This window comes from Pogonomyrmex barbatus, unplaced genomic scaffold, assembly GCF_055798465.1.
Source record: "Pogonomyrmex barbatus isolate J1 unplaced genomic scaffold, ASM5579846v1 scaffold2, whole genome shotgun sequence".
Taxonomy (NCBI): domain Eukaryota; kingdom Metazoa; phylum Arthropoda; class Insecta; order Hymenoptera; family Formicidae; genus Pogonomyrmex; species Pogonomyrmex barbatus.
In genome coordinates this window covers 8,317,887-8,334,692 of record NW_028297116.1, presented here as the reverse complement: position 1 = coordinate 8,334,692, position 16,806 = coordinate 8,317,887, and the positions used below count along the sequence as shown (strand labels likewise).

Genomic DNA, 16,806 nt, shown 5'->3' with positions numbered 1-16,806 from the left:
ACAGAAAGTATTACATGCAATCTTTGTTTATTATATTAGATGATTTTTTTGTACACGCGATTCAATATAAATTCTTTATATTTAGAATTTGTCTATTTAAATTTTTATAAAAAGATTCCGTGAGAATTTTCATTTATTAGGTTCTTTTTTGTTCAAAATTTCAGATAAAATTTTAGAATTTTAAAATTCTATAATTCAACTTTAAAATTTATAATTTATATATAATTATATAATTGTACGCGATTTTTAATATTTTTTAATTATGAAAAAAAAATTGCTCGGGATATGAACATTTCGGTTTGATTATTTGGATAAAAACGCGCATATATTTCCTTTTTTATGTATATGTAAAGTTACTCATAAATGTATGTGCATATTATGCATTTACTAATGTAATAATTAGCGAATTTATGTCAATAGCTTGCTTTATAAAAGCAAAAATCAATTATCTTTTTATCTTATCAATAATCTTTTAATTTTATTCATTTTTTTTAAGATCAAAATTTCAGAAAATTTGATTTCTTAAATTTTTAGAAAAAGAAATTTTTTGAAAATTTCAAATTTTTCAATAAGTAGATACTTTATTATTTATTAAACAAGGATGAGATTGAAACTCAAAAAATATCAGATGTTTTCACACTTTAGATAAACATATTGTCAATTATAGAAAATAATATTCTCGAATTCTATTCGGATGTGGAGATCATTGGATTGTAGATAACGAAGCAATAATTTTCTCGTTTTAGAGAACCCATTTATTATTTACTACATATTTCGCCGTATGAAAGTATAATTATGTAATAAAGGGTAAAAATTAATCGGAATGAAGATTCGCATCCGAGAGAGGTGTGGTAGATAACTAGTGAAATGTGCACGAGCAATCAGGTTCCACTCAGTAGAGCTTCACATGCCCGCTCGACAATTTGCACACGTTATCTAATACACCACACTTACTGATGTTGATGGACCCCGCTCTTCAGATTAGAATGTACAATTTATTCTAAAAGAACAAGTCTGTAGATTTTTTCTAAAAAACTACGGATAGGTTATAAGATCGTTTCATATATATATATATAAAATACACATATTTGTTAAAAAATAAGATAATCAAAATAAGATAAACAAATACATAATGTATAGAACAATAAGTGTTACCATAAAATATTAGTTAAACTGTAACATAATTAGTGGCAAAAAACGTAATTATTGAAAAGTAAAATTAATAGATAGCTAAGTAAAATTAATACATGACTACTGAGACGGCGGTGAGGTTTCTGGACAAATAGATTACTTAAGAAGACCCTTAGCTTTTAACAGATCCCTCATGAATCCTTTGAGATATTTTATTTCTTGTTCAATTTCTTTCACTCGATTTTTCAATTTCTCATTTTGCTCTGTCAGTTCACGTTCTTCGCCTTGTATTTCCCTAATTTCCTGTTTCTTTTTCTGTCTGTAACGCGTGGCCGCGTTCTTATTCTGTTCTTTCTTCCGCACTTTCTTGTCTTCGAGGGAGGATCGAGAATATGGTTTATGGCGATGTTTTGAAGAATCATGAACTGATTGTTTGAAATTTCTTCTTTCAGTTTCGAAACTCCAATCGGGATCGTCAGCGGAATCTTCGGCCGAGGTACAACTGCCACCAGAACTGCATGGACTTGAGGGTGACGGTATATCCTTGGTGTGCGACCGGACATATTCATCCACCACTGCTAAGTCGTTCGCAACATCGTCCCCGCCGAGTGGACTTAGCGATATATCTTCAGCATTCCACTGACGCGGCGTATCACTCGCATACAGTGGTTCTTCTGTTGGAACGATATTGTATATCGATTGATTGCCATCAAATAATGGTTGTACAGGCTGCAGGGTGACTAGCAGCTGCGTGTCCACATTGATCGCTTTATGCGGGGGTGATTGTGGAGGAGTGAGCGTCGAACTGTTTGGCGGGACGATCTGATGGCAAGCTTCGACATCACCCAAAACCGTTTCAAACTCCTGCAAAAGGGTCTGTGTATTGTCATGATGCTGTTGTTGTTGTTGTTGTTGTTGGTGGTGGTGGTGATGTTGCTGCGATGCCTTCACGACAATTGGGTAGATGATTGACGGAGATTTGGTTTGGCTGTTCTCCAATAATTGATCGTATATAGGCAGCTCTACTTTTTCTTCTAGCCAATCCGAGAAGGGCTCTGCAAACAACGACAGATTTTGATAAGTGCGACGATTCGTGCACAATTTTTCGTCCAGGTATTCTCAATGTGGTTTCTTCAGACGTGACTAAATATCGCGCAATATCTTTCGATAGGGTTGTGCGACCGATGGTCGAATTGGCCGTAGATCGAATTTGTCCTATTTTTAATTGACATCGCATATCAATTCGCGCGCGCTAGTTACGCTTGCGATGCATTCATTTCATTCGTTTGCAAATGAATCACACTAGCAATATTATAAGATATTATTTCCTGGTATGTGCATTGTATTGGATAATCGTGAGACGCAATAGCTCAGCGCGCTTCTGGAAATGCGGCACGAACGGTAAATATGCAACGTCGTGGAAATGATCGATCTACGTATTTCCCATAACATTAAGACTGTTTACCGTGTATTATGTTCTGGAAATTACATTATCCATCTTTCATGTTTTGGCGCCAAGTCAAGTTTTCTTTTTCTCATTTTTTAGTAGCGTTTGTAATGCACGAGATTAATTTTATGTAGATGGTGTCTTTCTTATCAAAAGAGGGACTAAACACTTACTGATTAATACTATCTTTATATAGTATAATTTGATATTTTTATATAGTATATTTGATAATATCTTTATATAGTATAATTTGGTAATATCTTTATACAATATAATGTGAATCTGATTAAAAGTTAAGGTGTACTAGCTAATAGTATTTATCGTTACAATGTGCATGAACAATAAAATAGGCGTGGCGTGTTAATGCATATACAATTTCATGGACGTCAGTGATCTAACTAGGAAAACAAGTTCCTCATTTGCAATCTCCTCAATTTATAATAAGATCAATCGCTTGGCTATCGCGATAATTTCTTATTCCATATGTAAAGCGATATTTATGAAATGTTTTTTTTTTCTTTTTAATTTGCTATTGATCGTTTGTGCAGTAGAACTTGCAACGTTTAAAAATGCTCGATTTTTCTAGAATTTATCTTTCCTTCGTTATCCTCCCGAAGATATAGCTGAGAATTTAAAGTGCATAATGTTACAATTGCATAACATTATAATTGTATAACAGAATAATTTTCGTCTTCTCTACGAAAGCCGTGACCTATTTTCTTACGAAACTTTGATCAGTGGTTATTGGATGTCGTTATCTTCATTTAAATGCAGAGGGCAGAAGGTTAGATAAGACTACTTCTGTATTTGGATAACGTTAAGTGCTAGACTCACAAAGACTTTTCAGGAAAACAAAGATTAGCCAGTTAAATATCACATTTAAAAAATGCTGCTATCTATATATATATATATATATAAATTTCTTATAATCATAATATTTGTACTCTTCTAGTTCTTAGGAAAATGGATCGACATCAAGTACATCTTAAAGACAACTTTTATACAGTACCTTTTATACAGTATATTTTTGCTCGATAATTTCTAATATATTTTTATGAAATAGTATTTTGTAATGAACGAATTAATCGACTTAATAATGTGCTAAGATCACAAATGTAATAAATAAGATCAAGATAGATTATTTCTACGTGAAGTGTGCTTATGTAAATATATGAGAATCTTCTCAATGTTTGTAGACGCCTGTTGTTTATATTATTGAATATAATTTGGAGTAGTCTTTTAATTTTCATTCCGGATCTGGAGTTTTTATCATCGAGCATTAACGGAAGGTGACGCGTGTGAGAACCTTTTCTGTGATAAACATCAGGGTGTCTACTCAAATTTTGGAAAAAAATTTCAGATTCACGTTCAAATTGTCAGAAAAATTTTCAGATTTGTCAGGACCTTTTAATATTTAATATTTTCTATGCATACAATTATGGAAAAAAAATTAGAACTATTCAAGAGTTTTAAGAATTTTATTTTCAAAAGAATATACAACCAATTTTTTTACTGGTATTTTTTTACATAAACGAAAGTATATGCGGAGTATATCTTGGACGCAGTATATACAACTTCTTGATGAAGATATTTTTAATGTCTGTTTGTTGAAGAAAACAGACGTGCCGTTTCAGCTGATCAAACTATCAACCAAGTAAAGTACAGGCGAAATCTTCAGAAGACACAGTTTTAAAAAGTTTTTTTGGTTTCTGATAGACACCCTGAATGAGAAATACGGTTCGTAAACATATTCTATCATATGATATAAATAAATAAATAGATATTAAAAATAAATAAATCTTTTACGAATTAATTTTCTGAAAAACTGTCTATTTAGAAGTAGAAAGTTAATTAACATTAAACATTAAACATTTCAAACACTGATCGAGCTACTTTCGCGGAATGAAATTTTACACGAGGAAAGCAGCAGGCTTTTGGAGTTGCGTCTTTTAATCGATTCTCTCGCATACTTTTAAAGAATGTAATGTACCTTGCAGTAACTGTAATAGTAACCATAAAACTAACACAGACTTAAGAGAGCGTTATGTCTATATTAACAATGTGACCAGATAACATATTTCTGCGTTCCCCCCCCGCCCGTCCGGATAATAAATTCTGTATTGTGCGTTGACTTGGAGCAATCCGCACGGGTGGGGGGAAAGGAACGTGAAGGGGGAGAAGGAAACCTACCGCTGTAGCATAAGGCAGCCATCGCGCGTGGCTTGGTGTTTTCCTTGAAAAAGGGACGGGAGGAAGAAAGAGATTGGTTCGGACTGTATATCGTAGCTGTTTGGAAAGGGCCGGTGATTCCGATGCGATCGTTCCTTCAGCTGCGCCGACGTAGCGTGCCGGAGCTCGTACGAGGACGTAGAAGAAAGTGCGATCCTCCCCCGTACAATTGTGACGGATCGGGCCGATATTCAACGTCTTTTGACAAGCTTCTGGGAGTTGACGATGATCTCTCGATTCCACGTGTATCGATATGCGAACTGCATGCTATTATATAACATTAGTACACTCCACCATCGAGACGCCGGATCGTTTTCGCGGGTCAACTTTAGAGATGCCAGTCTCGTAGAATTATCGGCGACGTGCCACCGCTCTCCTCACGGTAGACTGGCGTGTGCAATTGTGCCCATGCACAAATATCGATCTTCGCCGAATCGGGACTTCGACGTCGTCACCGAGTCCGAAATTTTCCTCTTCTACCGCGCAGATGTTTCGCGATAGCTGATTCCGCGTTTTCTCCAGACGACGATATACAATGCGGCCACGCGGCGAACACACGTGATATCCTGTTGTAGCTGATGGCCGCGATGGACCACGAGCACCGCGAGAACCTGTAGATTCTCCCGAGATCAGCCTGAAAGCGCGACGTAAGAAAGTCGGCGGTCGCCGATGCGCAGCCACGTGTTTTCTATTTGGCGAACGTCCGATGCGATTTCACAGGAGCCACTTGTCGCGCGCGCGCGCGCGCACACACCGCTCTCCGCTTCTCTGCCGCTTTCTTTGGCGTGTGGTGCGTGGACCACGAGGAATCCGAGACTGCGTTCTTACTTGGTTCGTGAAACAGATGCGCGGAATTTTCCAACGATTCACGCGGATCACAGATAGGGATCCCGCGGCAGAAAACGCGTTTTTGTGTAAATCAACGAGAGTCCACGAGGACGGTTCGAGATACGTGAAATGTCGCACGCGCGGTATCGCGATGTCACGAGAGGGATCACTGACAAGAGACGAGATGCTGCGAACTCCGTAGACAACGGATAATTAAATACTGATGTAGCGCGACGGCTCAGCGAATGGCAATCGTGCAAATTATACTTCGGTGGTCTGTATACTGTCGCAAAACCACTCCTGCTTATCTTTGGACTTTCCCCTCTGTCGTCCCTACTCCCTCCTTTCAATCGCGCCGCTGACACCGCCGCTTACCCCCCTATCTCCCCACAAACCGAAGCCATTTGCGTAGAGGTTAACCAGTTTGTCCCACTCTCTTTTACAGAAAAAAAGGAGAGAAGCGCGTTGGAACGACAAGGAGAGCGAGATAGAGAAAAAGAGCCCACACATACCGCGAACGGTACCAGCGGGAAAGAATGAAAGTGATAGAGGAATAGGAAATATCAAACGAAAATACCAGTTTTCACATTTTTTTTCTGCGCAATATAGAAAAAAAAATGTGAAAAATAGGCGATTTTTGAGTTAATGCGCAATCACGCGCGTCTCGTATCCTTTACCAAAGCTTGCGCTCGATCATATCTGCACGCGTAGAGATTGCGAAGTATCATTTGAAAGCATAAGGTCTTTTGTATCTTGCTCCTTTGGAGTATCGAGAATATTATATTCCTATTCGAGACTTACGAGATGGCGAGCGTGTCTCTTTGTTAAATCATGTACTTGTAATGTCGTTTAATATGCTGACAATAACACGGTGATTTCTCACCGCCCAGATGCGATATGTGAAAATTATGTGAAAATTGTGATATATAATTACATAAACATGAGGATCTCTGTACATAAAGATCCTTAGATATAAGCTATTTTTTTTTCTTCTGAAGTAATTTCCCACTGCAATTATTCCGTATGTAAAAATTATACTGATATACTTCATCTTGGAATGTGACCCTAAAATTGATCAATGATATAACCACATCACATAAATAATTATCTCATACTGATATTTATATTCAGAAAAAATTCAGAAATTTGCCCACAATTCTTTAATAAAAATAATTAACTACTTCGGTAAATTGATCGACGTTCGTCAGTGGGCTATACTTCTCGCGATACAATAAATATCTGTATCAATGTTTGTATGTGATAACAAAGAAAAAAAAATAATTTTGTCAAGAATATAAGTCTGGCTCATCAATACTGTTTCAGAATAAGTAACATTATTGAGTAACACGTTTCAACGGAATCTTCCAGAAACTTGGCAACAAAATTTGGGGTAAATATCTTTAATATACCGAATATTATATTCTTGAGAAATTAATTTTAATAAATTTTCTCTCTAAGCAATTAATTACATTCTGATAAGTTTATAAGAAAAGTAATTTCATGTAACTTTTGATTATGGAAATATTTAATATTAAAAATTGGAAAAATGTTACATTACTGTAACATCTTACATTACTGTACATCACTTCTTGAAACAATTTTTTCTTATTTGAAAAAATAATCTCTAAAGCATTATTAATAATAATCACAATTAAAGTCTAACCCAAGAAATACAACAGACATACTTGAGTCATATCAGTGATTCATTTAATTATATGAATCTTGTTTATAAAATCATATTGTATATCAAGCAAAAATCAGACTTCAAGATTAAAATTTGCATTTTTAAATTAGTAAAGGATTCTTGGATTTTAATTATATTTTTTACAAATGAAAAAAATATTCACAATATTTAAATTTGCTCTCTTTTTTTTCTCTTTTTCTATCTTTTATATATCATTACTTCTATTTTATATTTTGATTTATCATTACTAATTTTCTTGTTTTCAAATAAGAGCTTAAGATAATAAAACATTGCTATCAGACTTATATTTTATCAAAGATTAGTTCCAAAAATAGATTTTCCAAAAATAGAAGAAAAAAGTGGAAATGTCAGATAAGCAATAATTTGCTTCATTCATCGGCATATTTAATCTCTTGTCAGTAAACTCTTGTGACTGTCACGAAAAAATCTATTTTTCTATTTTGAGGATTTTTCAAAAAATCCTTTTCAAAATAATAGAGTAAGATAATACAAAATTTATCTTTATTTAGTTCTAAAAAAGGGAGAATTAATATTTAGAGTGATTAGATTTTTTATCAGCCGAAATGTTACAGATTTGTCTAGAGTTACAAACCGTGAATATAATATTATACAACTTTTGAAATTATACATTCTTGTATATAATCATATTTTATAATAACAAATATTACAAACGTATTGTTAGATTAATAACAAGTTCAGAATTATCGAAAACACAAAATTACCATTTTAAAATTCTTGATTATGATTTGCTTACTATTTAAATTTCATTATTTACATTTCATTTTCTGTGCTGTGTCTAACTTTATATATGGAACATTACTAAAAATACATTAAAAATTGTAAAATAAATTTTTTTCTTTGGTCAATCTTTTCATTTGACATGAAATACAATATTTCATGATTTAATATTATGATATAAATGTTTATCACTGATATGATTGCTATTTTGACTTATACATACACAATATTCAGATTTAAGTGAAAAATAGAATATAGAAACATGGAACATTTACCTTCTTTAATCCATTCGTCCAATTCTTCTAAAAGCTTTTTTGCCACTTGTGCACGGGAAGGTTGATCATCATACATAACAATTTCCACAGCATTGTTAGAAACATCTACAGACTGATCATTGAATAAAAACAAATCCTCATCAACCTCTAGCGGTGGTGTCCCACTGGGGGACACCGGCTCGTACTTCCACGACCACATCTCCTGGTCCAGATTGGATGACATTATCGATGCGAATCCAACCGAAGGATATTAAAGAATGATGAAAAGAAATTTTTGTCGGCTTAGCGACGTAGCTCGCGTCGAGCGCCATATTGGCACTGAAAAATAAATAATTTCCATATTAATAACAAACCTAGGAAAAGCAAAAATAAACACTTTCTCTACTTATCTATTTTTATTCTAGCATTCTTAAAGGGAACGTAAATTTTCTGTAAATTTCGTATTTTTTTCTTTATCTTAATAATTATTATATTTTTTTCCATGTATTCTACAAATTGGATTTATATTCAGAAAATGATAAACAGTGGCACATATGTCGAATTTCCGATTTCAGAAATCGTTATCCGACAATCATTTCCTGTTTATCTTGACGCAAGACGGATTTTTCTAAGTGTATACATTGATTACACTGGAGAATCAAAATACCGATCACGTATTGGTGTATGTCGCATCATGACGCAACGCGGGACTATGATCTGGCAAGATCTTTCGGCGAGTTCAAAGCGGAACAATGCGGCATAACTTAACACGAGCATCGATATTATTAATCCTATTTCATGATCGGATGAAGGAATCTCTCACTACTAATGAGAGACGGTCATATTTCATTACGAGATGACTCGCGTCCGAGACGATGACTCACAAGATGGCCAAGGAGTTCGAAATACAAACGCGAGACTCGGATACAATTACCCTTTCATATTCTATAAAACAATCAATTGTTACTTACTGCATGATTAATTAAGGGGCGACGGCACACTTGCGTGTGCAAGCTCTTTCGTGGAACTACAAACTCATCTTGCTCGTATTTTGGAACGTAGAAGGAATCCAAACGTCTTCTTTGCGAGCCTCATGGATGGAGAATGTAGCGTCGAACTTCCGCCTGTGCTTCGATTGGTCACGTGACTTTTTCCTCCTCCACCATGATGACCTACTCTCTTCGTCGCTTTCCCGCACGCGATTGGCCATTGCTGAGAAGATATTTCAGAAATGTCGGAGCGTAAATTGGATAAAGCTAAAATTTCAGATACAGAACGCTCATTCTATGATAAATCATATTTTTACTCGTTTCGATGCGATTGTGCAATTGCGAAAATATTGTTCGTATTACGTGTAATTTCCATGCTGGAAAGAAGATTGAGGCATTTTCTTTTAATGTGTTTTAGAACGCACTGAAAACCAATCAGGTGGGGAAAGAGGTGGGGGGGGGATGTGCCGATCCCACTATTTCTGGTTTAACGTAATTGATCGATTAATCTATTGGAATTGACCAATTGCATTGTGAAATTGACTTGCGCTTGAAATGTGATTGGTCCAATGGAATAATCGGTAGTAAATTTATTACAGTAGTAAATAAAAAAACCTTTTACAAAAAAACCTTTTTAATTATTTTGAATCAGATAAGATGCTTTTTATAGATTTTTTGGAATTTTCGCAATTAAATAATTAAAGATGATGAAATCAGTCTTATATGCATCCAGTTTTACACTTGATAAGCACTTCGTTGCGATTGGAGTATACTTTTAAATTCATAATAAATATAGGAGAATGTTCCAATCGAAAGTAAATAAAGTGTTCAGTAATGTTGGCCATAGACTTGCGTTGCGAAATGAACAGTAATAACAAAAAGTGTTCAAAGAAATTTCTGCGTTTAGACGTTATGAATTATGCGTTTTTAGAATAAATATATCCGTAAAAAAAAGATTATTGATTATCGTATTTCTTCTTACACAAAATGTCTTGCTGCATTTATACTCTTTATAATTTATTACATTAGTAAATAAAAAATCTTTTTACAAAAAAATCTTTTTAATTATTTTGAATCAGGTGAATAAGATACTTTTTATAGATTTTTTGGAATTTTCGCAATTTTTTATATCTCTTTTAAAGTTAGTCTCAATTATGTTGGAAACGTGACATACTGAAAAAATTTGGCTTACAGCATTCGAAAATAAAGAAGCACTTTGTTTGTTTGATTTAAAATAATTTTGTTAATGTTATCAAACTAGATAATGTTATCAAAGAATATTTAATCAAACAAAAAGGAGTTAAGATTATTTATTAATAAGAATATATTTATTGAAACTTTTGTCAGAAGAATATAATTAAAATCCATACGATAATATTATTCGAACTTAAAAATTTAAAGTTTATACATTTGTATAAAATATGATAAATCTGCTTTAAAATGAATAGTTAAGTTTTATATTTTAAGTCGTTTGAAAATTGCGAATGGTTTTAAAGATATCATGATTTCGGAATTTGCGTAAATTTTAAAATCATATTTTCATATTTTAAAAGCATTAGAATTATAGCAATGAAATTTAACATAAATATACATTTTAATATTATGTATACGAATTAAATATTTAGATAAAACAAAAAAAATGCATTTATTTGCTTCGTTCGATTTAACATGAAATCGGTCATACGCAAGCATTGAGAACTTGTGAACCAATTCTGTAATCTTTAATCATGTATCTTTAATGTGATAAAATTGGTTCAGTTTGGTAAGAGCAAAGAATGTAAGAAAATTATGTAATTTTATTTTTTTCTCTAGAGTACGCAATAGCAACATAATTTATGGCTGAGGAGTAGTTGTAGAGCCTATATCTACTTATAGCTTTTAATTGAACAATACACACAAACCAACAGCATACAGTTAATGTACATTGACATAGCGATTGACTTGCACATGTTATTGGAGTGTTGTATATAAACAGACGTTTCATTTCGTCACATAGCATTAAATATCGATTATGAAGATCCTAACAAAATATTTAACAAAATATTTAATTTAAATTTAATTAGAATATATATTTTGAAAATATTCGCAGGATATTGGAAAAATTGATTACATATATTTTCTTCATATTCGAGATATATAGTATAATATTATATAAAAAATATAATAGTATTCAATTTTTTTAAATATATATTAAGACTATATTTCAACGTGTAATAAGTATATCTTAGAAATATATATATATATTTCTTAATTATATTAAATATAGATGTACTGAATGTAGAGATATTTCTTAAATAATAAAAAAACTTGAACATATTACACATACACAACGTTTCCAGTACTATTTTCATATATAACATGTATATTTCGAATATATGTAAAAAATATTTACTTTAGCAATATTCCTTCAGCATTTTTAATATTTACGTGTTGTTAGAGGCTTATAATTAAACACAGAATAATAGCTTATAATAGACACAGAATAGTATAATTTATTATAAAAATAAACGAATAACATACGATGACTTACTTACATTGTATACATAGAAATTAATTAATCTTGAATAAAGATTGAATATATATGGCAAGTTGCAAAATAGGATTATTCAAATAAGAATAAGATTTGAATAATAAAACACTTTTAATTTTAGAACAAAGAAAATTAATTGTAGAAGAAATAGAAGTTTATAAATTTTCTTAAATAAAAATTATTAAAATATAATAAATCCTCTGTTTTTCTTTCTTTCTCTTACGCTATACTTTTTATTATTATTTAATATTAGATGTAAAGAATTATTAAGTATTATTTGTAATAATTAATAATTAATTTTTACGTCAGTCCAATATTAGAAATATTAATTGAATAAAATATCTTATTATAATTTCTTTTGTTCTTTCTGCTTGAAATAATCCTGTCTAAAACTCTCATTCATGATTTGCCCGATTTTTGTTCTAATCCATACAGGCGGCATTAAAGTGAAGAATTTTTGAATACTATGAGCCCAATATCCAGTACTGCTGTCCATTTTGCCTAGAATGGCAATGGCATTTCTCGCATACGTTGTAGCATTAGGCACAAATATACTTGAAACCTATAGTTTTCGATAAAATATAGATTTCTCAATAATTGCGATCTCAAAGTAGAATTGCAAGATTGAAATAATAAATAATTAAAATAAAATATAAAATTAAAAAATAGCAAAGTTAATATTAACTTGTTAAAAATAAGCTTTGAAAGCTGAAATGTACTAATTACTTGATGATTTAATAAAATTGTTATTAAAATAATATCATTTTGATAATGATTTTAATACCTGAAGTCTGGAGCTATACGCATTCATCTTGGTATTAACGAAAAGAGGTGACAGGTGTTGAACAGTTATACCGAATCTAGAATATTCCGCCCTGAGAGCTTCAGAAAAACTTTTTATGTACGCCTTTGTAGCTGCGTACACCGTCATCAGTGGCAATGGCTGAAACTCGGATCCGGAGGAGACGTTAACAATCGCGCCTTGTTTGCGTTTTTGCATCTGTCCGATAACTAGCCGCGTCATTAACGTAGTGGCACCCACGTTTACGTTGATAATGTCCCACAGTTCCTTCTCAGGGACCTCTCCAACGTACATGGGATATTCGTATTGCTTACCTACATTGTTGACTTTAAACAAAAATTATTTTATATTATTCAATAATTATATTATTCGATTGTAATCCATCAAGCATTTAACGATCTTTCATATAAATTTAATATAGTATACTGAAAGAATAATTTTTTATACTTTTAAGTATATATAAAAATTGGTCAAATTCTAAAATTTGAAAATAATTTTATTGGAAAATAATTTTATTGGACCATCAAAACAGTCATGTCACGACATTTAAATTGATTGCTGAAATATCAACAATTTTTGCAGTATTATCATTACCCTTAAGCATTCTATATAATAATCTTGATCCAACAAAATTATTTTCAGATTTATCTGGCCAAATTTTTAAAAATTTCAGCATCTGTCTTTTTCATACTTATAATTAATTTATGTCCCATTGAGTTCCGTGTTAAACGATCGTATTATTGGATTATTGGATGTAAAAATAGACAGAATATTGTGTATATTATGAATAATAATATTTATAATTGTGTAAGTATAATTAATATTAATTTGATTTTGACTTTAAAGCAAGAAGTATATAAACATATAAACATTTTTGTTCTTAGTTGTATAAATTTAAACATATTATATAACATATTATATAAAAACAAATGAATTAGTAAGCAGCATTTAACATGTTACTGTATATATCTCTCAATATTATCATGTTATGTATTATTTATCCCATGTAAGAATGACTTCTATATATCAGATAATAAAGAAGATGAAACTTGGAAATGTCACAATATTGAGTAATAAATGCTTTTAACTCACTAAACACGTTTGCATTGGCATTGCAAACTGCTATTACATCTATTTTTAGAAAGAGAAATCTAACAGTCAAGATTATCTCGTACATTTTTCTTTCAAATCGAAGATTACTTTCTCATAAAATGAGAAAAAGGATATACTTATATAGAAAGAACACAGAAATTGCATTCGTGGATTTATCAACCGTGGAGATGAAATGAATGGCAATTATATAATTATTTTCTACGAAATCTTTGATTTCACGCTTCTTAAATAACGATGATAATATCTAATTATGATACTTATGAATGTTCGATAATTTTTTGTAATTTTTCAATGGTCATGCAAGAATTACGAGATTATAGTGCCAAAATTATAGTAAAAATAATAAATAAAAATAATAATAAATCTGAAAATAAAATTTAATTACCTAATATACCGATAGATATATTTTGCAAAAGAGGACGAATTTTGACAAAAGCGTTTTCTCCTTCTGCAAAATCCGCCACAATAATCCTCACTTCAATTTTTGGATTTATTAATAGTATCTCATCTTTTGTATGTTCAAGCTTCTCTAAGTTTCTACTTATTAATATTAGATTCATATTTCTTGCTGCTAACTCTTTAGCATAAGCTTTACCGATACCATCAGTCGACCCAGTGACAACTGAAATATTAATTATCATTTTTTTTTATATATATAATTCTTGATTTTATAATATAATGAAATTCTTTAAGAAATTCTACAGATATTTTTTTATTAATTAATTATTTTGTCTTTTCTCGTGTTAGGAAAATTATATCCAAAATAATAATATAATAATAAGCTATCATAGTTAAAGATAAAAGGTTTTATTTACGCATGCAAATATCATTTAAATTATTGATAATTTTTTTATCTTCAACTATAATGTTTTATCATTGTATTATTATTTTACATATTACTCTTTCGAGAAAAAAAATGAAAATTTTGCAAAAATATAAACATAGAATTTTTTGATCATTAAATTTGAAATAAAAATTTATAAAAGTTACAGTTAAAGAGGTATAATGTTGTGCTCACCTGCCCATTCTCCAAATTTTGTTCGTAAATCAATTGTTTTTTTATTGTATATTTGTACAATAATTTCCCATGTAACACGTAAAAATCTCGCAACAGGACCAAATAGGATTAAAAAAACAATTAAACAAACTAATAACCAAAATGCTATTGTTAATAACATTTTCTCCCGTTATTTCGTATTTTATTTATCTTTTATTATCTGCAAATTAAAAGAATATTAAAGCTAAACATTACAAAAAATATTTTCTTTTATTTTTTATTAAAATTCTATATATTTTTTTGTTAAAATAATGTTTTTGTAAATAATATATTTATTTACAATTATTTATTTATAATTTTGAAGTTATTTTATTGGAAAAAAATATATCTAATTAAATTCATTTCATTTTAATTCATTTCATAATTAATGTTTCTAAAAGTTTTTTGTAGTTAATATCAGTTTGTAAATTTTTGTACAGTATCATAATTTGCAAAAACACTTGCGGGAATTTCAAGGTTTTAATATGTGAAAGTATATTACCTAATCACGTAAGATATTTCGGTAACACAACGAAAGAAAAGAGCGTTTGTTTCAAGCAACACGTTTATGTTATTAAATGCTGCTGTTTTTTTCCCCTTATATCTTATCAACCCTCGTTTTAATTTGCGCGCGAGATGTTCGAAGAACGAAGGCTGAAGCGAGACTAAACGTCATCTCGCTCGGGTGATTGTACTGAAGGCCAAGTCGAGAAGTCATGGCACTTTCTCCTTTTGCTCAAATTCTCGTATGTAATTTTTTGTGTTTTTAGGTCAAACGAAAGATTGCGACTTTCGTTGCATACATATAATCGCATAAGCGAGTTATTTTGCTGAATTAAAGGACGTCATTATCAACCATTTTCCACGTTCACATTTTGCAGCAAGTTGCTTGATCGATTTGTAAATAGCATGTAAAATCTCAAGAAGAAGATAATATTTATTTTATAACAAAGCTATAATATAAAATCAAGAGAGTTATGAAATTATAAGGAACACATTTTTAAATATATAAGATTTTATTTCAGATTTGTTAAAGAAGATTAATTTCTTTCAACTCGCTTTTTAATCTTTGTCGCTTATTTAATCGATCTTTGTGATAAAATTGTTTTCCTTATGTTCATTTGTTCTAATAAATTAATTTTAATTTCAATTTAATGTATTCTTTATATTTTTCTAAATCTCAAAATTAAGGAAAGATAAAAATTAAAGTTAAACGGAGATTAAAGTTCATCTGCATTGATAAAAACATTAATATATCTTATGATCTTTTATTTTTTTAAATTATTTATCAAAGTATTTGAATATTTTGAAGTTTCTTAAGTTTTATTGCAATAATTTTCTTACTAATTTTGCACATTACAATTAAAAGATTCTTTTAAATACAATTTTTCGTAGAAGCAAATTTCGAGTAATTGTTGTATTTTCTTCGCGATTAAAACTATACTATAAATATACAATATAAACATGTTAATAATTAATGATAAAACTTATTGAATCTGACTTAATACAATCCTCGTTCGAAGAAGCCACAAGCATACCTGACCGCATTTTCTGACCCATAATTTGCCCAGCGGGAACTAGTAATTGACTATTACATTATTCAGTTCACTTACAATTGCAATTGATTTATTCGGATATTAAAATTTATAAAGGAAATCAAGAAACTAGACTTTTAAATTTCTATCCATATTTAGACGTTGATTGATTTGGTATAATAGAAATGTAAAAACGTTTAAAATACATTTAAAACGTCTTTAAAATTTTTTTTTAATTAATAAGTAGTCAATTAGTTTATTTAAGTAATTAGTTAATTTAGTAATTAGTTATAATAAATTTGCAAATAAAACATAATTCAAAGTATCAACATATATAAATTTTAATGTTTTTATAATTTAAATAAAAATCTGTTAAAGAAAAATACTATTTGAGATCTGTAAAGGAACATAATTTTGTTAACTGCCTGATTCTTTCTATGTGTAAAGTATAATTTAAAAAAAAATTAGT

At 30.6% G+C, this 16,806-nt stretch overlaps 2 protein-coding genes and 1 long non-coding RNA gene across 4 annotated transcripts; 1 reads left to right on the top strand and 2 right to left on the bottom strand.

The window, feature by feature from the left end:
* Positions 1–732: 732 nt before the first annotated feature.
* crc (bZIP transcription factor crc) lies at positions 733–9,471 on the bottom strand. Of its 2 annotated transcripts, XM_011639490.2 has the most exons (3): positions 9,304–9,471; positions 8,354–8,671; positions 733–2,186 (listed from the first exon to the last, which is right to left on the bottom strand). In XM_011639490.2, exons 2-3 carry the CDS (start codon positions 8,574–8,576, stop codon positions 1,288–1,290), a joined length of 1,122 nt encoding a protein of 373 aa, XP_011637792.2. In that variant the 5' UTR covers positions 8,577–8,671; positions 9,304–9,471; the 3' UTR covers positions 733–1,287. The 2 variants fall into 2 exon arrangements, with proteins under 2 accessions (XP_011637792.2, XP_011637795.2); XM_011639493.3 differs by lacking the exons at positions 8,354–8,671; positions 9,304–9,471 and adding an exon at positions 4,769–4,940.
* LOC105427648 (uncharacterized) lies at positions 5,770–7,187 on the top strand. Its single transcript, XR_967914.2, has 2 exons — positions 5,770–5,909; positions 6,081–7,187. It is a non-coding gene; the product is annotated as an uncharacterized LOC105427648 (long non-coding RNA).
* A 2,311-nt stretch (positions 9,472–11,782) lies between the features above and the next one.
* LOC105427650 (inactive hydroxysteroid dehydrogenase-like protein 1) lies at positions 11,783–16,519 on the bottom strand. The gene is made up of 5 exons (XM_011639494.3): positions 15,305–16,519; positions 14,785–14,983; positions 14,152–14,388; positions 12,636–12,979; positions 11,783–12,413 (listed from the first exon to the last, which is right to left on the bottom strand). The coding sequence occupies exons 2-5, from the start codon at positions 14,942–14,944 to the stop codon at positions 12,198–12,200; spliced, it is 957 nt and encodes a 318-aa protein (XP_011637796.1). The 5' UTR covers positions 14,945–14,983; positions 15,305–16,519; the 3' UTR covers positions 11,783–12,197.
* Positions 16,520–16,806: the final 287 nt, after the last annotated feature.

Excerpts from the sequence above, each read along its gene's own strand:
- crc (XM_011639490.2), bottom strand. The coding sequence starts at position 8,576 with ATGTCATCCAATCTGGACCAGGAGATGTGGTCGTGGAAGTACGAGCCG. Across the intron at positions 2,187-8,353 it reads GGACGAATGGATTAAAGAAG|AGCCCTTCTCGGATTGGCTA; the intron begins GTAAATGTTCCA and ends CGTTGTTTGCAG.
- LOC105427650 (XM_011639494.3), bottom strand. The coding sequence starts at position 14,944 with ATGTTATTAACAATAGCATTTTGGTTATTAGTTTGTTTAATTGTTTTT. Across the intron at positions 14,389-14,784 it reads AAAATTTGGAGAATGGGCAG|TTGTCACTGGGTCGACTGAT; the intron begins GTGAGCACAACA and ends TTAATATTTCAG. Across the intron at positions 12,414-12,635 it reads CGTATAGCTCCAGACTTCAG|GTTTCAAGTATATTTGTGCC; the intron begins GTATTAAAATCA and ends CGAAAACTATAG.